The sequence below is a fragment of the Lynx canadensis genome, chromosome B2, assembly GCF_007474595.2.
Source record: "Lynx canadensis isolate LIC74 chromosome B2, mLynCan4.pri.v2, whole genome shotgun sequence".
NCBI classification, from domain to species: Eukaryota; Metazoa; Chordata; class Mammalia; order Carnivora; family Felidae; genus Lynx; species Lynx canadensis.
The window spans coordinates 149,895,906-149,916,383 of record NC_044307.1 but is presented as its reverse complement, the minus strand read 5'-3'; the positions used below and the strand labels follow the sequence as shown (position 1 = coordinate 149,916,383).

The following is a 20,478-nucleotide window of genomic DNA, read 5'->3' as shown; positions in this document are numbered from 1 at the left end:
CCAGGGTGTTCCGTTACCCTCTGCGGCCTTTTGCTCGGCGCCGTTTTTAAAATTGTGCGAGGGAATAACGATTCATTCAGTCCCCTTCGTGCCCACATATCGTCCCCATAGAAAGCTGCCCGTTCCTTGAGGAAACTTCTCGGCGTTGGACCCCATGGCGCACGCCTTCCATCCACACCCAGTTTGGCGGCTCTTTGGAGACCCCTCGGTGCCTCTGAATAAATTCACACCCACAGATAGCGACCTCCTCACCTCGCGCTGGAGGTGACTAGTTGGAAAGCACATCTCCGGAGGCCACTGTTGAGATGAGGCAGAAACGGCCAGCGATCCGTGTTTAGAGCCTTCACCTCACACACAGCCGTCGGACGCCAGAGCCTCGCAGCTCGGGCCTCACGCAGGGCGCTCGGGGCTGGACGAGCCTGCCAGAACCTGGGAGCCCAGGGCCGGCAGCGTGTGGGACGCCGTGGCCTCCAGCCCCCCGGAAATGCCACTCTGGCTGCTGTCACTGTGCAGAATCACGGCCGTCGGGGAGTCTGACTTGCGTGGACCGTGATCCGTAAAAACGCGGGCAGACATGAGCCTTTCAGAGGCTGGAAGGGACAACGATTGGAGGGGACAACAGGCAGCGGGGACGAAGACAGAACGGTGTTGGGGTGGAGCTTCCACCTAAAAACAGAGGGAGAAGTTCCTGTGACCTCAGTAACCAGAAGCAATGGGACTGGGCGGGGTGACGGCAAGGTTTTGGATGGGAGGGGGTCGGGATCGCTCCGCTGCTCCCCTGTGCTTCCCCTGTGTCTCCTCGCCTGGTGCTGCTGTGCTGTCGTGCCCCTCCGCGAGGCCTGGCGTGCACACCCCCTCCTTGTCAGTGTCACTGAGTGTGCCCTGCTGCGGGGACTGCCCCTCTGTGCCGAAGCGCTCCCTCGGGTAACAAGGAAACGCACTCGGACTCTTGGTTTCCGCTCAGGTCATGGTCTCACCGTTTGCAAGATCAAGCCCCGCGTCGGGCTCTGTGCTGACAGCATGGAGCCTGCCTGGGATTGTCCTCTGCCCCTCCCCCACCCATGCCCTCTCTGTCGAGGGAGGGAGGGAGGAAGAGGAAGAAAGAAAGAAAGGAAGAGAAGAAAGAGAAAAAGAAACAGGGAGGGAGGGAGGAAGGAAGGAAGGAAGGAATAAAGAAAAGGAAGGAAAGAAGAAAGAAAGAGAGGGAAGAAAGAAAAAAGAAAGGAAGAAAGAAACAAAGGGAGGAAGGAGGAAGGAAGGGAGGGAGGAAGAGGAAGAAAGAAGAAAGAAAGAAAGAAAGAGAGGATGAAAGGAAGGAAGGAAGAAAGGAAGAGAAGAAAGAAAGAGAAAAAGAAACAGGGAGGGAGGGAGGAAGGAAGGAATAAAGAAAAGGAAAGAAGGAAAGAAGAAAGAGGGAAGAAAGAAAGAGGGGAAGAAAGAAAGAAGAAAGAAAGGAGGAAGGAGGGAAGGAAGGGAGGGAGGAAGAGAAGAAGAAAGAAAGAGGAAGAAGGAAGGAAGAAAGAAAGGAAGAGAAGAAGAAAGAGAAAAAAGAAACAGGGAGGGAGGGAGGAAGGAAGGAAGGAAGGAATAAAGAAAAGGAAGGAAAGAAGAAAGAAAGAGAGGGAAGAAAGAAAAAGAAAGGAAGAAAGAAACAAAGGGAGGAAGGAGGAAGGAAGGGAGGGAGGAAGAGGAAGAAAGAAGAAAGAAAGAAAGAAAGAGAGGATGAAAGGAAGGAAGGAAGAAAGGAAGAGAAGAAAGAAAGAGAAAAAGAAACAGGGAGGAAGGAAGGAAGGAAAGAAGGGAGGGAGGGAAGAAAGAAAGGGAGGAAGGAAGACAGAGAAAGAAAGGAGGGAAGGAAGGGAGGGAGGCAGGCAGGAAGAAGGAGGGAAACAGGTGTTCCGGATGAACGGGGGCCTGGCCCAGCGACGACCAATCCCTCCAGGAATTCTGCATCCTGACGAACATCAGGTCAAATGCACCCGGCTTCAAGCGCTGGAGGTCCACCGGGCTGAAACAGGACCTCGGGCCGGCTGGCACGTCTTTCCCCAACTCAGGTGTCTGGTCCCGCTCCTGAAATTTCAGAGCTTCACCCTGCCGGCTCAGCATTTCACCCAGCCCTTTCCTGCACCTTCCCCGCCCCGGTCCTTCCTTCCCTCCCTCCCTCCCTCCCTCCTTTGGGGTTGTAGATCCATTCCTAAATAAAGCCATCCTGTTTTGTCTCAGTTCCAGCCGGTGCCCGGAGGCCCAGCTGGACGGAGTGCCTCTACTGAGTGGCTCCGCGTATTTTTAGCCCCTTAGATGGAGAGGAAACTTCGTAGAAGTAGTTTCCCGAGGACTCGACTGGGCGGATGCGGCTGGCCTGCCGTCGCATCTCACGTTTGCGCACGCGGGCCAGCGAGAGCAGACACGCCGGCCGAGGCGTGTGGCCGGCCCTGCCACCTGGGGGCTGCCGCTGCTCACACGGGGCCCAGGCCTGGTCGGAGGCCAGCTGCCCGCAGCGTGGACCGGGGTGGGAGCCTGGGACCTGCCCGAGGCCCGGCCCCCGGCCCGCCGTCCGAGCCGCCTGACCTGTCTGCGGGGAGGGGGGCCTTCTGGCTCTTAGAGTTCACGGTGATCCTTACGTCCTGTTAGCAAGAGGCGTGAAGCCACCGCCCCCGGGTTTCCGCAGTGAGACGCGCGTCTCTGCTGGTTCAGGGTCCAGGAAGCTTTGCTGGTAGCAGAGACCCCAGACCTGCCGTCGGCCAAGGGTCGGACGCTGCGGGAGCTCCCTGAGGGTCGTCTCCCGCTCCCCCCCTGCCGAGGGCCTCTGCTCTCGTCTGTACCTCCTGGAGGAGGCATCGAAGGCCACGGGGCCTTCTCTCTCTCCTCTTCTCTCCACTCTGAGAACATTCCTGAGCTTCCCTTTCCTGCAGTACCCCAGACTAGGTGTGGCGTGCTCTCGTGCTGAAAGCAGCTCGTGGCACTGGGTCTCTTTAAGTTTTTAAAAACATTTTTTAAGTTCTATTTATTTTTGAGAGAGAGAGACAGAGTATGCGTGGGGGAGGGGGCAGAGAGAGAGAGGGAGACGCCGAATCCGAAGCCGGCTCCAGGCTCCGAGCTGCCCGCGCAGGGCCCGAGGCGGGGCTCGAACCCACGAGCTGTGAGATCATGACCTGAGCCCCAGTGGGACGCTTAACTGACTGAGCCACCCAGGCGCGCCTTCAATATCTTTTTTTTATTTATTTATTTATTTAAAAAAAAAAAAATTTTTTTTTTCAACGTTTATTTATTTTTGGGACAGAGAGAGACAGAGCATGAACGGGGGAGGGGCAGAGAGAGAGGGAGACACAGAATCGGAAACAGGCTCCAGGCTCCGAGCCATCAGCCCAGAGCCCGACGCGGGGCTCGAACTCCCGGACCGCGAGATCGTGACCTGGCTGAAGTCGGACGCTTAACCGACTGCGCCACCCAGGCGCCCCAATATCTTTTTTAAGATACGTAAACGCATGAGTGAGTTGGAAGGGAGCAAACATTCCGAGGCCGAAGCCTGTGTTAGAGCAAGAACCCCGACTAAGAGGACGGTGGAGGCTGACCGTCTCCTTGACAGCAGTCGACGAGGCTGGTGACCTTGGGGTGACCTCGTAGCCTCACGGGGCAGGGGGCTGGTGACAGGTCCCAGGTGGCCGTCTCGCCCACCTCGGCGTGAAGGAAGACCTCAGGAAGGACACCAGAGCCTGTGCCCCGTCAGACGGCTGTCACACCCGTCCCGCTGCCTGGGATGAGTCTCCGGCCGGATTTCCGGGGAGGGGTCCTGTCTGGAGGTCCGCGCGAAGCCCCAAGACGGGGCGAGGTCCGAGGCTGCTGAGAAGCTCTGGAACAAGGCGCCCCTGCCGTCGGGAGGGGTAACCGGCCGTGCTCCGATGTGCAGACGCCCGGCTGGCTGGGCGGGGCTTGCTTGCGGGGGGTCAGACGTTACCTGCTTTCCTTGACCTTTTCTACACTTACAAACCGCCTGTTTAACAATTCACTCTGCAGCCCTCGTGGGACACGATAGCCTCCACGCAAATTGCGATTTCCGGAATGAACTCTGTCTGGAGGTGAAGCTAACACTTGGCGTGATTTTTATTTTCTATGTCGTCGTCATTGGTATTTCATGAGTTCCGATTTGCACGTGGTTTTCATAAATACTCTGCTTCGAAAAGGACCTGAGACGCGGATGCCTCGGAACAGAGGACATTCTAAGAAAGTGGCCTCGGTGCAGGGAGGAGGGGACAGCCGTGAGGTGTCCCCCCGCCCCAGTCCATGGTCACCACCGTCCAAAGCGTGCCAGCCTCTCGCCACCGGGGTGCTAGAACCCCTGCACGGGACGCTCCGTGTGACCCGTCAGAACTGCAAACACAGTTCAACAGGGCTTTAAAAAATCCATTGTCGAAAATTATCTTGTGATGACTTTTAAACAATTTATGGCCCCAGTTTTTATCTCTTACATTAGAATGTTTTTGAAACCCTCTTGCTCGTGAAGCAAGCACTTGACCATAGTACCAGCATCTCCCCCCCAAATTCCTCAACTTATTTAAAAAAAAAAATCCATTCAAAGGAGTTACACTAGAAACCAGATGTTTAGAGGATTTAGGAACAGAGTTTATTTTCTTAAGGGAATAACATTAAAATCCACAGAGTTTTAGATAAAACGACCCGGCTGGTAAGAAAGAAAAGGCATTCATCTCCAAATGACACACGGAGAATATTATAATTCTGGTGGCCCTTTAGGGCAGTAGTCATGAAGTGATCCAGAAAATAGGACCATCCCATCCGCAAACAGAAGCAGACGTGCCGGGACATGTTCCCCTCCCTGTGTCCATCTGGGGGTGTCCTGTGCGCCTGTGGTCAGCATCAGATGCCAGGCCTCTCTTCTCATCTCCTGTCTCCCCTCCCCTCCCCTCCCCTCCTCTCCCCTCCCCTCCCCTCCTCTCCCCTCCCCTCCCGTCCCCTCTCTCTTCTTTCTTTAAGATCTTGGGAAAGAGAAAAACAAAGTATCCTCAGGCGAGTTCAAGCCAAAATGTCACCACCAATGAAAACTCTAAAATCTAAAATGTGACACTCTTAGTTCCTTCTCCTACGGATAGTTGAGATTCTTTGCTCTTAAAGACCTCACTGATTTCACATGAGGAATTAACTGCCTCGCCACGTTATCAGGGAAGAAAGTCCTCAGGTTCCTGATGCCATTCTTGGAGGTGAGATCAGGTGTGTGCTTTGGGCACATTTACTCGAAGTTCTTGGACAGCAAGAATACACAGAACGTGAAATGTTCTGGAGATTCGTTTGTAAACCTTTGATGTGAAATGTCAAGAAGGTGAGCTGCCGAGGTGGGAAGGGGGTGTGGTGCGGGGAGGAGGAGGCAGCCCAGACGGTAGCCGGGACAGCCTTAGAAAGGCGCCGAGCCAGCTTCACGGACGGGCGCACCAGGAGCAGGGACGCGGTGGCAATGTCCAGGTTGTGGGCGCTGCGGGTTCCGCTGTGAGAGCAGCACCTGTCCGACCCAGTGGGTTGAGTGACATCATTTACTGCAGCTGCCGGGTCTCCACAAAAAGCGGCTAAAGAGGAGGAATGATCTGGAATCTTCCGGAAACACACATGTGCTGGGAAATGTCATCGGGGAAGAGACCAGCGGGTTAAGAGTCCACACCTCCTTGACCCTGTCCCCTTTGGGCGTCTGTGAGACGCTGGGTTCTGTAATCCGCCCATGCCTGGGGACGTGCTGACTTTGCTTTCTAGTCATCACTGTGACTGTTAATGTATCCCCCCCACCTCCGTAACCAAAACGAAGTTTTGGAAAGATGAGATTCGGTGAATTATTTATTACCTTTTTCATGGTGTAAGTGTTGCATCAGCTCGGCTGCATGACTGAAGTTATTTCGGGAGGGAAATTGGGCTTTGGGGTGACTCACCCCGGGCTGTGCGGTACGTAGCGGGTGGTCCGTGGAGCCATGACTGCAAAGTGCCTGCTGAACGGAAAAGGGGCACCTTGTCCTTAGGCAACAAATAATCTTCAATTTCTGTCTTCAGTGGACAAGTCAGCAGCAGGAAAGGATAGCATCTGTGTTTCTGTGGGGACTTAGAACTTCGCTCTGCTCTTGCTTTCTAAGTGGGGATCGGAGTCTGCAGCAGCGACGTGAGTGCGGTTTTCTTCACCGAGCCTGCTTGGGATTCTCTCTCTCTCCCTCTCTCTGCCCCTCCCCCGCTCATGCTCTCTCTGTCTCTGTCTCTCTCTCTTTCTGTCTCTGACTCAAAATAAGTAAATAAGCTTAAAAAATTAAAAAAGAAGGGATCACCAATCAATGACATTCTTTTTTTAAAAATATATTTATTTATTTTTTTGGAGAGAGAGACAGAGAGTGAGCAGGGGAGGGGCAGAGAGAGAGGGAGACACAGAATCCGAAGCAGGCTCCAGGCTCCGAGCTGTCAGCACAGAGCCCGACGTGGGGCTTGAACTCACGAACCACGAGATCATGACCTGAGCCGAAATGGGGCGCTCAACCCACTGAGCCTCCCAGGCGCCCCAAATCAATGACATTCTAATTCACGTCTCCTAATTGAGCTCATAGGAACATCATGTCCTGACCAAAAAGAATCCGTTTGGCTATGTTCATTGTTTGTGTTCAAAAATAGAATAACCATTGTTTTTACACACATGCCAAATAATCCTTGAAGATGTGGAAATTGGAGAGTTTCCCTTAACCGTCGGAAGAAAAAAAGCCAACGATTCCTGCGGAGGCTGCTGACCGGTGGTCAGGGTTTGCCGTTCGTACGAGCTTCCTCTACTTTAAAAGGTGTCGAATACCAGTTACGTGGAGATAAAATAATGCCGTTTATAACTTTTGAGAAACGGAAGTGTTCACACCATTTAGAGAGACCTCTGTCCTGTACTGTAAATTCCTGCTATTATGACTTCATCTGAAAATATTTGCTCTCAGACGAACGTATGGGGAGGAAAAGGTGTTCCGTCAGCCTGTGATTGGAAACCCACCTCTAACACTAAGGGCTGTGCACCTTACTCGGGATCGAATCTCTACTTCAAAAGACACGTTTTAAGGAATCAAAGAAAGAACTGTGGAGAGTCCTGACTACCCAGAGTTCAACGTGCGAATGCATTTCCTTCACTCTGTTTAGAGGAGCTTCTCAGCCGGCGCGTCCCGACGTGTTCCAGCACCTCGTGCATTGCCAAGCGGTTAGAGCAGGTCAGAGGACAGAGTGGTCAGATGGACGGTGGATTGAAGGGGCGTTTCAGGGAAGCAGAGATAGACTCAGCCACACGTTGCTGGCCCTGGGCAGGTAGATACCCTGTTACAAGTGACGCAGGAAGTTCTCTGGTGACAAGTTGTACTCATTTCTGCCAGGGTTTTAATTTCAGGAACAAGGGCTTTTATTTTTTTTCCTACTGGGAAATCCTGCTTCTCTACGGGCAGAAAAAGCTCATCTGCATGCCTCTTCTGATGTAGCGTCTCTGGGAGAGCAATGAGACACGCTGCGCATCAGCCGTGGCCACAACGTCCTTCAAGAAGGAGGAGGACACACGTCTGTGCTCCGCAAACTGCGTCCCCCTGTCCTGTTGATGGCCCTTCTCAGCACAGGGCTGTGGACGTGAACACGGGATTCTCAGACGCTCATTCTGTCCCCAGTTGCCACTTTCGTGCCTGCCCCACCCAACTCTCGCCCAAACTGTGAGGAGCAGAATGGATTTCCTTGAGGGCCCCTTTACGTGTCCCTGAGGCCCCGGTAGGACCAAATGACAAAAATCCGTACAGGAAAGAAAAAGTGACCCACCGGGCGGGGGTGGGGGGCAGGGGGCTTGGATGGTTAGGCGTCCAACTCTTGATCTCAGCTCAGGTCCTGATCTTACGGTTCGTGAGCTCAATCCCTGCATCGGCCTTTGCACTGAGAGTGAGGAACCTGCTTGGGATTCTCTCTCTCTCCACCCCTCCCCTTCTCTCGCTACCCCTCCCCCCTGTCTCTCGCTCTCAAAATAAATAAACTTAAAAAAATAAAATAGGCACAAATAAGGGGGGGTTATGTAAAGCCCCATGGTGTCCCGACTTTCACAATAAACCCCCGTGTGACAGGTACCCTCCCTCACCAGGAAGTAGAGATAGCCCGTCGCCAGGGATGGGAACCTTTTCTGCTTTTTACCCCAGCCCAACTCTTCTTCAGAATTCCTACCTAATGGAAGTTCCCGAAGCCAAGCTTTCTTTCTCCGGTCCGTTCCTGACAGATTTATAGCCCTTTTGTCCTTAAAGAATAAAAACCGCCTATTCTGGTCATCTCTCTCTGGGTCTCCGTTTCATGATTGGGCCTCTGTGCGCGCATAATAATACTTTGATTTTTTCTTTCCTCCTGTTGATCTGTCTCATGTAAATTTAACTCCCAGTCCAGCTGTAAGCCTTGAGGGCAGAGAAGACTTTTTCCCTCCCTTCACCCCGGTCCTCACAACCCGTAACATTACCCAACTCGTCATAACGTCAGCGTACGATGAAAGCGTGATGCGTGCGGGGGACCCCGTTGGTCGGTGCTTTCATCGTGTGTCACTGCTCTCTTGTAGGAGGAAGGCACCGTGAAGGAGATCGACATCAGCCACCATGTGAAGGAAGGGTTTGAAAAGGCCGACCCTTCCCAGTTTGAACTGCTGAAAGTCTTAGGACAAGGATCCTACGGAAAGGTGAGTTGGAGCTTTGATTCCCCCTGAGTGAGTCTCACGCACTAGATTGTTGGGGAACAGGCACGATGGCAAAGTTGCGTCCTGGACACAGGAAATGTGCAGGCCCTGAGGCCTCGGGAGTGAAGCTCGCAGGCAGGCCCCCACCCCCACCCCCGTGCGCGGCCCCGTGTTAACAGCAACCCGCACACACGCGGGATTGTGAACTCACTCTGCACAGCTCTGATCCGGTAGCGTGGGGCTGTGCCAACCAGGACTGCCCGGACCCGCGAGAATACCCCACACGGTCCCCTCTCCTGAGACGTCCCTAGACGTCCGCTCATCACGATGGTGACGAGGGTTCTTCGACCCAGCCAGTGTCTCTCGGAAAGCACACGCTCAAGAAAGAAGAAAGCGGTGCCCTTCAGGGCTGGCCCTCAGGAGTCAGGAAGGCCGCGACTTGCCCCTGGGCTCCCCCGCTTACCCTCTGCCTCTGTTGTGCAGTTACTCTCTCTCTGAGCCTCGGTTTCCCTGTCTGCCAAATGGGGGTGAGAAGAACTATGTGATTATTGTACCGATTGAAGACGGCTAGAATCCCGTCAAGCACCGGCTAAGCCGTATCTGTGCACAGGATTGTGTCCTTTCTTACCTTCCAAGTGCCGTGACCACTGATCCCTCTCAGGGGGTGAGATGTGGGCGGGTCCACAAACAGCAGGACAGCCGTGAATCTTTTCAGTTACGATGACGTGTGCGTCCTTCCCGCACAGCGCGGACTCCTTTGTGTCCGTGGCGGAACTGTTAGACATCTGTAGACTCGGACAACCTGATTTCTGGAATATCAGGGCCCGAGAGAAACAGGAAAGCCAAGCTTTCCTAGGGTGTCAGCAGAGCAGCACCCTGCATCTTCAAAGTAGTCATTTTTGTACGGACGTTCACCAAATCTCTCCATTCCTCATAGGACTTCGTGCCAAGATGAAATCTGGTGCCTGTTGATTTAATGTCGGATTAATACTGTGTTAATGATGTTTTGGAACGTCTCTTACAGACCCTGAAGATGCGATTGTGAAATTTATCTTTTGACCTGCTTCTCAGGTGGAACGTGTTTTTCTTATTTCTTTTTCACTTTCGTACGGTGACATGGTAAGGAACGCATCGGATGTGGGTACAAACGTGCAAGTTTTGAACCGTACAAAATTACCAGCATTCAGAACTTTGCGTCCTACAAAAATGTCTAGTTAACATGGTTCACAGGGTATTTTTGGAAGTAGGGGATGAAGATTTCGGTCTCTTGGCCTCAGAAGCGTCACTAAAAGCACAAGGCAGAGTCGGTTGACGTGGTGATGGAACGTGTGCCGTTAGTTAGAAATGTCAGAAAAAAGGCCAGCGGTGCAATTCTGTCTCTGAGGATGATGGTTTCAGAAAAGAGGTGAGCAAACGCACGTACATTCCCCGCGTTTGTCTCCTGAGGACAGATTCGGCCCGTGGGGCACACGACCCGCCGAGTGACCTCATGTGCAGCGTGGGGCCCGGCCTGGCGGGCGGGGCTCCTGCGTGTGACAGAGTCCCCCTTCCTTCATGGTAGACGCGCCCAGCACCGCAGCTCAAGGTGCTTGGTCACGGCATGGATGGGACCGTGTTCCTGAGCTCGACGGAGACGCGGGTCTGGGGTTCTGGGGGTCCGTTCAGAGACTCGACTGGACAAGACGTACCCTTGAAACTGCCCTCCCGAGAGACCTGGGGGTTAAAAGTGAAAGGTGAACAGGCTTTGTCCAAAACGCACCAGATTTCAAGTTTTGAATTAACAATTGGCTTTAACAAAAAACCATCCTTTGGAAAGCAACGAGCGAAGTGATGTGTTTGGTAGACTCCCTCGAGTGACCGTCTTTGGACTCCACACCCTCCCTCCGCGCCTTCCACGCACCTGGTCGCTTTACGTTCACTTGTGCCGTGACACGTGTGGGACCGGAGGGGTACAGCTCGGCGGGTCGTGATGAACGAGAGAAACGAAGGGACGAGGCGGTAGCCGCTTGCACGCGTGTTTTGACCTCCGCCAGCGGCTTCATTCAGAGCTCAGCCGCTACTCGCGCGTTGGGCCAAGTCGGCGGGGCCTGGAAGTGAAGCCCGGGATTCCCGGGGGACGAGGGAGCCGAACAGACGAGCCGGGACTCCGGAAAGCTCCCAGAGGTGCCGACGTCAGGCACTAGAGAGCCACAGACACAGATTGTATTTGCCCGCTCGGGGCTGCCTGTTCTGAAGTTGTCATCAAAGCAAAAGTAACGGCAAGGGGGGAAAAGCCGTGTGTTCTGACACCCCGTGTTACTCTCTTCTTCGTCCCTGGATGCGGTTTGTCCTTATGCAGAAGTCCTCTGGCAATTGCTTTCTGGAAGAAACGGAAAGAGCAAAACGGAACGTTTTCATCCTGCAGAAAACGCACGTTGAACAGGTTTCCCTTGTCACCTCCGTTCCCAGGAGCGGAGAGCCAGAGTGAATCTGGAGTGCAGTGTCCCCAGGCCACAGTGACCTGTTACTGGGTCCCTCCATTCTCCGCCCCCCGCCCACCCCTGTGCAGGGACTGCAGGTGCCGGCGACGCAGCAAGGAATAAAACGCGGTCTCCTCCACTTGGCCTCGGCACCGATGCCTACTTTCCGACTGCAGGCTCTTCCCGGGGACCAAGACGGACTGTGCCGTCCCGCCCACCGCGGGGGCCCCGCCGGACCCTCCCTCAGCCACTGCTCCCCTCGTGTGCATCCCGGACACAGGATGGGTCCCTGCTGGGGGCGGGTCCCCGTGCGGGACCACCCAGAGGACGGCGTGTGCTCCCGTGTCCGAGTCAGTCCTGCAAAGTGGAGGAAGCAGTTTGCCGAAGCGACTTGCTGGGAATAATGGAGACCATCTCTGGTCACTGGTGACGTGTCGAGACATCGCGATTTCGGGGGTATCCAGAGAGCTGGGAAACACTGGTGCTTGGACAGGAGAAACAGCCTTGTCCTCGGGCAAGGTGACTTCAGCATCGGGACAGGAAAGCAGCGAACGGCTGGAAGACACGGCCATGTGTCCAGGTGTTCAAGTGCAAGGCGCAGACCAGGTGTTCCTGGAAAGTCTGGAGGAAGGAGAGGCCCTGGAGCCGCCCGAGAGTCAGAAAGCGACGCCTCCCCCTCCGCCCCATCCCCTCGCCTGTTCCTTGGGGTCCCTCGTGTGGATAAACACCAGGGGTCCGTGTGGAAACACGCTTTTCTTTACAATACTCAGGGAAAGGATTACAATTCCCACGTTCGGAGAAGCGATCAAACCAAGCGAAAGCAGGCTCCTGTTTTCCTTTTACTAAACTGGGAGCACGTAAGATCTTCCTTCTGAAGACGTTGTCACCCTGCCGTCCCCTGAGAGGGCCCGGCCACCACCCGGCTGGAGGACTTTGCAGACCCTTTGCGATATTGCAGCTCTTGAGAGAGAGCTGAAAAGTTTGCCGAGAGAATCGGGGAGGGCTTTTGCTGATGACGGCAGCACCTGCAGATCTGGGGCGATTTAGGGTGGCCCAGCACCTGTGTGTCCCCCCCCCCAATGTCTTTGCGTGTCACGTGCCGAGCCGCTGAAGAAGGCAGTTCCAAGAATGCAGTGAGGGAACACGTTACAGCCAGCTGGATCAGAGATGAAAGTCGGCAGCCGCACTTGCTGAAACGGCCCGAGTTCTCGAGGACCTATTTCACTGCGTCCTAAATGCCGTGTGTCCGGCTGGCGGTCGGGAGAGGCAGCCTGGGCTCGTGAGCCCGTCTGTTCTCTCGAGGTCACGTTTATCTCCTGTTAGGTGCCCCGCTTGCCCCCAGGGTCCCTCCTGATGCTGTTCTCGCAGTGACCCCAGGGTCTGGCGCAGAGTGGGGGCTCGACAAGCGCTGAGAGAGTGGAATCTCTTCCAGTCATTTTCAAAAATAAAAATGCAACTCTTTTTTTAAAAATTTTATTTATTTTTGGGAGAGAGAGGTGGGGGGGAGGGACAGAGAGAGAGAGGGAGACACAGAATCGGAAGCGGGCTCCAGGCTCCGAGCTGTCAGCGCAGAGCCCGATGTGGGGCTGGAACTCACGAACCGTGAGATCATGACCTGAGCCGAAGTCGGATGCTTAACCGACTGAGCCGCCCAGGAGCCCCCAAAACTACGACTCTTTTCATGGCAGAGAAGCCATCACTGTTATCGTCTCATTTTTTTAAAGCCTGAGATACAGTAGAGAAGGAGGTTTATGAGCACCTGTTTATGCAGAACTTGACATCACGGGAGCTCACCTTAATTGTGGCAGCCGACGTGCACTTGGTCTGCAGTGAAGCCTTCAGTGGCGTGGGGTCCCCTGCCCGTGAGTCCACACGTGTGCTCTCCCGTACGTTCACACGTGCCCTGCACACACCCGCCCGATATTGCAGGGAGGAGGCAGAGGAAGGAATGAAAACGGAGGCGGAAAAGATCGTTTCCGGATGTTGCACAGCCGTGAAAGAGGGGTTTCACTGCTGTTACTGGTTGTCTGACTGTAGGAACGCACGGAGGTTCGAGGAGCCACGGCCGAGCCTCTGCTCAGTGATTCCGTGACCCTGGCGGGCTCGCCGCGTGGCCCCGTGGTCCCCGGTGCCGTGGCAGGGGGCTGTAGCCCGAGCGTTTGGCTCCTGCTCTGCGGTGCTCTGGCCCCAGACGATCATGCTCCCTCTTTGCTTGAGTCTCAGCTGTTTAGCTAGCAGCCCCTCCCTGCCACCCACGCCTGCCCCCCGTCCCCGCGCCTTCTGGGGTGCGGCGTTCTCCTGTGTGTTCCGGGCACTGACGCTCAAGCCCCTCCGGAGGGCCCCCAGCCTCTCCCACCTGATCACTGGGTTGTGCCCGTCCCCTGAACCCTGGGGGCTCCCCTCCACCCACATGCCCACACCAGCCGGGGGACCGGGTTTGGAGACGTGGGGGGACCTCCTGCGTGAGCAGAGACTGCAGTCAGAGGGCTCAGGATGTCAGAGAGTGAAGTTTCCCTCCACACACCCCACCCTTCTGACCACTGCTGTTGATTTTCTACCTGCCTGCCGGGAGGCTCGTCCCCAGCAGAGCCCTCGTCTGCAGGGACTGTAGGGGGTGATTTGCGTAGCCGTACCTGCTGAGGGAGACTCGGACGCTCTCCCCCGGGGTCTGGGCCACAGGCTGGTTCACCCAGACAACCAGCACCACCATGTGGGACACGTGTACACATAGACACGTCCCGCGTCCGCCAAAGGTGACAGAATAGTGCAAATCCGAAAGGAAAAGGGCACCCGCTTCTAACTGTCCTCACTCCGGGGGCAGCGTCCGGTGGGGCCAGCCCGTTGCCCTCATTCTTGTCTGGGCAGAGGAGGGGGTCTGTTTGCATTGACCCTGATCCATCCCGGTCTGGGGAGGGTGCTGTGACCTGGGTGTGGCAGCGGTCAGGAGGGAGCGGGGCAGGAGGCAGCCGAATCGCCTCGAGGGCACTCTGTGGACTAGGGATGGAGGTGATGACCCCATCAACCCACACCCGCGTGCGGGGACTTTGTCTTCCAGGCCCAAGAATGTAGATGCCGAGCGGTGTCCTGTGAGGAAAAGGACCCTCTGTTCCCAAGCTCCTGCCCTCAGTCACTTCCCTTCTCGTCACTGTCCCCCCTGAGGGCAAGGCTGTGTGTGCAAACCCCTCGTGCTGGCTTCTGTCCCCAGCAGGTGACGCTGCAGCCACCCTCCCCCCCCAAACACCACGCCTCGTGGGCTGGGCTCCTGGAGCTCGCCTCCCCCGCCCCTCCGGCAGGTCCTTCCGGCTTTAGGAGGCTCCGTGGGGGAGGCGTTTTGGGGAGGGGGTGAGTCACCATCACCCTTGCGATGGCCTGTCCGCTGGATGGCAGGTGTCCTCGGCATGGCCGTCTCGATCATGCCAGCGGAGTTTTGTGTCTATCGGGAAATACCGTTGATGCCCCAGGGAGGTGTGTGTGTGTATTTTGCTAATTGCGTTCAGCGGTCACGACCATGACCCTGAGCTCACCGAGCCCCCCCAACGATTGTCCTTCCTTTTTCTGGTTTTCCTTCATGTGGCACCTCAAAATGTGTTTCGGAATCATTAAGGATGCACACAGTGTACTAAGAGCCATTTAGAGGCTAACTCTATATAAATTTAAGCTGCTCAAAGCTAAAATTTGGATGAAGAAAGCTCAAAATGAGAGAACCCAGTTTATCTTCAGAATCAGACTGAACCGTGTGATTGGCCAGTCAGGGTGGCCTTCTCAGTGGGGATTTACAAAAGGATATTTAGAATAAAACAAATGATCTTCCTTAAAATTTCTGAATATTGTTTTTCTGTTTTTTTTAAAGTTTACTTATTTATTTGTGGGGGGCGGGGGAGAATGAGTGGGGGAGGGGCAGAGAGAGAGGGAGACACAGAATCCGAAGCAGCTCCAGGCTCCGCGCTGTCAGCCCAGAGCCCGACGTGAGGCTCGAACCCGCGAACTGCGAGATCATGACCTGAACTGAACGGAGTTGGATGCTCAACCGACTGAGCCACCCAGGCACCCCACGAATACTGTTTGGTTTTGTAAACAACTCATCTTTTTTTTCCTGATACAAGATGTTTAAGAGAAAGTTAGCGATACCAAAAACCAATGATTCTTCAAACGTGTAACGCTGTGCATTGCAGAGGCAGTCAATTAGATGAAATTCGTCCTGCTTCGATGTTGGAGAACGTTTTAAGTGTAAAATTTAACGATGGCGTATTTATTTTACTGGATTCCCCCCCCCCCACCCCAGACTCCCTCGTAGACCCCCTTGTTAACGCAAATAAGGAAAATGAGTTTCAAGTCTTACCAAGTTCGGGTGCTGTGTGTTCTCTTTATCAGGTGTTCCTGGTGAGGAAGACCAAGGGGTCTGACACGGGACAACTGTACGCGATGAAAGTCCTCAAGAAAGCTACTTTGAAAGGTGAGGATTTCACGAAGGGGCCGCTGTGTTTGGGACATGCAGCCGCGGTTTCTACGCTGCCTGCCATTTGCGTGAATACGCGTTCTGTTTGCTGGTGCGTGGTTTCTGAAGCTGTCTCTAAAGGAGTGTGTCAGACACGTTACTCTCCAACCGATGGTAAACAGTAGAAACAGTCCCCTGGATATTTAACATCTCCCTGCAAAACTTCCACGATTTTCAGGGAGAAGAGCCATATTGCGTAAATACCGTTCTCCCACATATGTTCTGCCGCGGCGTGCCATTTGGGAAAAAGAACATCGAGGAGGAAAGCAGAAGCAGGTTGCGTGGCTGCCTGTGGACCGTGACTCCACTTGAGTCTCCAGTCCCACCGGCTTGCTCACTTTCAGCAACACGTGACTCGTGGCCGTGTTGTGTCCCGGTGGCTGGCGATTAGAGTCCAACACCTGACTGTGGAGCTCTGTGCCCCTGCCCTCAGGGAAGTGTAAGCACTAAACGCAAGGTCAGAACAAAACTGCATCCGAGACCCCCATCGCTGGCTCCCAGTCGCCTAGCCCACAACACATACGAGCTAGCACCTGCTCCCACTCCAATCCCTTCCAGTGACCCTGTCGGTGAGGGAGGGGCCTGTCCCCTGAACAGTGGAAGACGGCCACCAAGGACAGGCTGGGCCGCATGGGCCGGTACTCGGGAGCAGGGCCACCAAGGACAGGCTGGGCCAGTACTAGGGAGCAGGGCCACCAAGGATAGGGTGGGCCACACGGGCCAGTACTCGGGAGCAGGGCCACCAAGGACAGGCTGGGGTGGTACTTAGGAACAGGGCCACCGAGGACAGGCTGGTCTGCACAGGCCAGTACTTAGGAGCAGGGCCACCAAGGACAGCTGGGCCACATGGTCCGGTACTCAGGAGCAGGGCCACCAAGGACAGGCTTGAGGAAGCAAGATGGCCCCTGTCTCCGCGGAGAATGGGCGGGGCTTGTTTGAATAATTCTGTGGGCTGGCCCGTGTACTGGGTGAGGACCAGATGGGGGGGTAGCTGGTCCAGCTTACTGGGAAACCATCAAGGTGGGGGGCTCTCTCAGGGGTGGGGTGATATCTGTCAAGGGCAGGGAGCTCCCAGGCCTTTGGGCTCCGTGAGACTCGAGAACGTCAAAGCAGGTTTTGAATCTTCAGGTCTTGGGACAACGTCCTCAGGGGTACATTCAGGGGGCAACACAAGGAATGTGTCGTTCTCTGCACACACGTTGCTTCCTGTTGCCTGGTGAACAAGGTAAGACAACCAACCTTGTAGGACAGGAAATGCGTAAACCAAATAAATACGGACGTGCACGTCTCAGGTGTTCAAAAGAGAACAGGTGTTTTTTCCAAAAGAGGTCGTTCAAGGTCGGAGAGGCTAAGTGAGACTCACGTCCAAAAGGATGGGTGGGGTTACTGGGCAGCAGGTGACCAGACCCAGGCAACCTGGTCATCCCAGGGCAGGGACACCCACTTTGGTCAGGCTGGAGCCTGCCTGGGGATCACCTGTGCGTGTTTGGGAGGGGACGTTGTTAGAAACAGACTCCCAGGCCGCACCCCCCTCCTGAATCTCGGTCTCTCAGGGCCTGGAATTTGACTTCCTAAACAAGTTGTCTCAGAAACTCTTGTTTGCGTTCTCTGATCGCGGCATTCTGCCTTATTACAGACGCTCGCGAGTTTCATTCAACGTTTCTAGTAACCCCATAATTTCAGCCGTGCTCTTTATAGTGAACGTTTTTTCTGGTAGCTGTAATAATATTTCTAAAACTGTCGATGGAACCTGGCCAAATATCCCAAGATGCTCATAATAATGTAATTTTAAAGGATGGTTCTTCAAAAGATACGTAGGAAGCAAAGACGAACCGCGGGAAAATGTACAGGAAACAGAGCAGGCTTTGGCTCCTTGTCCCCAACTTTTAATAAAGTAATCTCTTCACTCAACAGTAGTTCCATAGAAGTAGCAAAGTAAATTAGACATTTGTTGGTTCGGGATCACCTGAAAAATGGATGTCTGCGGAATAAAGAGTCCCTCTGGCACCTGCTCAGAAGGTTGGACGCAGTCACCTGTGACCCGACCGCCCCACTCCTGTGCTGTAACCAAGAGAAACGGAAGATGTGTGTGCATACGAACACCTGCATGTGATTAGCCGATTCACAAGAGCCAATAACATTTGGGGGAAAGCCCAAAATGTCCATCAACTAATGCACACGCAAGTGTGATATATCCACATAGTGGGATTTACTCAGCGATAGAGATGAAGGAAGCCCGCCCTCCGCCCCAGTGTGGACGACGCTTGAAAACATTACGCCAAGTGAGAGAAGCCATTCGCAAAGCTCCCTGTATTGTGCGATTCTGCGTGTCCGAAAGTCCCCAGCAGGCAAATCCGCAGAGACAGAAAGTCAACCAGGAGCTGCCGGGGGCCGAGGGGAGAAAGGGAGTGATTGTCAAGGGTGTGGGTTTGTTTCCGGCTGGTGGAGAAGTTTTCAGATTGACCGGTGACGGTTGCATAACTCTGAATGTTCCAGAAATGGTTGACTTGCACACTTTACATAAGTGAATTGAATGGCATACGAATTATAGCTCAGTAAAGCTGTCATCTGAATAATGAATTGCTGAACAACAGGGCCATTTGCTAAAACCCTCGAAGCACTGAGACTGACTCTCCAGCACCACGTGGGCCGAATCCGCAGCCTGACAAGGGAGCCACGTCGTTCCCACGATCACGCCCCGGCCTTCTCTCCGTCGGCAGATTCCGCGTCAACCTTCCCGGCAGTGACCTTACGGTCCCTTTTCCCTTAAGTCATAACTGTCCCTTCTTCCCCTCAAATACAACCTCACCATCTCCTGCCCTAAAAGGAGAAGGAGAAATAGTAGGAGTGACATTGGAACCGCGATCAGGGAATCCGCGCTGTGCACCTGCTCGGGAAAAGCAAAGTCAAGTCAAGGAACTGGAATCTGTTCTCTGTTTACCCCGCCGCTGAGCCTGCATTCTGCCAGCATTAACCCTGACCTCCGTGCTCAGGCCAAGCACCCTGGCTCAATGATTCCACCCTCCGTGGATGCACGTCTCCACACTTGTTTTGTTGATAATCCAACCCAGTGTCCTTGAGAAAGCACCCCGGACGCGGTGTTACAAGGACTAGATGGGATACAAAGCGTGTCCGCAGATCACAGTATTGTGACATGCGTGGATATCTCCATCAGCACAGGTACGTGCATGTACAAGCAAGTAGGAAATCTATGTCACGCTGGTGAGAAATACACCAAAATGAACACGGTTACGGGATTCCTGGTAGCCTGTATTTTCTTCCCTATAGTCTATATTTCAAGTTTTCAATGAAAATGAAACACGTGTGACTTTTATCACGTAATGTTATTTGCAAAACATTCCAGGACAACGTGGTTGACTACACAAAATCATGTTTACATGGTGAGAACGAGCCACATCGGCATAAAAGGGTAGAAAACTTTCCCATGTCCTTTGCTCCTTTAAAACCTGCCTCTCGAACCAGACATTGTTTGACATCCTTTACTGTTTCAGCTTTCCATAACGGTCCATCACTACAGACAGACTTTTTCTTTCCAGAAATGCAATGGGGATTTGTTTTCTGAAGAGAAAATGAAAAGATTAAAAAGCAGTGTTTCACGCGAGGGGCACCCCATCCCAGGAAGACTAGTTACGTGCGGGCAGGAGGCCAGGTGTCTCCGCGCCCCTAACCAGGCTTCGCCTCGGGAAGGACCCCTGCCCTCTCCGAACCTCCCCGCCTCCTGGCTCACGGAAGGAGGGGCTTGGTTCAGAGGATTGTTTAAATTTGCTGGAGCTCCGACCCCCCTGCATCCCGTTAGCCCGAGTTCTTCAGACACTCTCCACCTTGGTGTCGGCACCAGTTTGCAGGCTGATTAGTAAGTCTGCGGAATGTGCCAGAGGGGCCAGGAATGCACTGTGGCAGTGACGCTCCCGCTCGCCTACGACACCCGAAGAAGGTGCAGACAATGCAAGGAGTTTGAACGGTGAAACCATTTGGAGAAGGGAAACGTGAAAAGGGGGCGGAGGACGTGCAGAAGTCTTTGCAAAGCTGTAGATTGCTTCTCCGAGCCATGGATGACTGTCACGTGTGCACAGGAGAGAACCGGTGTGGGCAGAATTCCAAACCACCTGACGTAAGGATAATAGTCTCTGACAGCTCTAGTTAATCTTTAAATAACTGAGGAGTTGTGGGGCGCCCGCACCCCTTTCTTTAACGAGGTGACACATTGCTTGTAGGGAAATGTCAACTGCTCCGTAGCTGAGGCTGTGGGGGCTGGCAGCACCCCCACCCCGGCCCCGTCTGGTCTTCCCAGCACATTCCCCCCACCTCACGGGCGTGGGGTGCAGGGTGCAGGGCACGGGGTGCAGGATGCGGGACGGAGGGTGCGGGGTGCAGGGCGCGGGGTGGGGCCGCTTGCCTCCTGGTTGCTTCAGGACCCTTTGCAAATGTCGGGCTTCTTTCGTAACTCTGTGCTCATCACTCAATTATTCATTGAGTTCTTACAGTAACAGTGTTATAGACGGTCTTCCACACATCATAAACCCAAAGGCTGACGCCTTGGGAGTGGGGCTCAGACGGCTGTAGGCACAGTCCCAAGCCTGACACCAGGAATGAAGGCGGCCTGGTCTCCATGCCCTAGCTAAGTGAGTCTGCCCGCGGGGACGGTCCCCCACCTTAGTAACAGGGCTTCCCCAGCGTGGCTACAGGCTGCACTTGCCTGCAGGACTTTCCCAAGAGGCTGCTGCCTGGGGCCACCCCCGGGGCTCTGAGTTGCTGGGTCTGGGTGGGTGTGAACACGAGAATTCGTCACCCCCAGGTGAGAGGCCCCGGATACA

The 20,478-nt window shown here is 54.3% G+C and overlaps 1 protein-coding gene across 9 annotated transcripts in view; it reads left to right on the top strand.

Moving 5' to 3' along the window:
• The window catches only part of RPS6KA2 (ribosomal protein S6 kinase A2), a 235,120-nt gene that overhangs the window by 176,143 nt on the left and 38,499 nt on the right, over positions 1-20,478 (top strand). For all 9 annotated transcript variants that reach the window (XM_030316773.1, XM_030316765.2, XM_030316772.1 and 6 more), the window contains 2 exons: positions 8,576-8,692; positions 15,520-15,601. In XM_030316773.1, the coding sequence (XP_030172633.1) occupies positions 8,576-8,692; positions 15,520-15,601 (199 nt within the window). The remainder of the gene's footprint in view (positions 1-8,575; positions 8,693-15,519; positions 15,602-20,478) is intronic.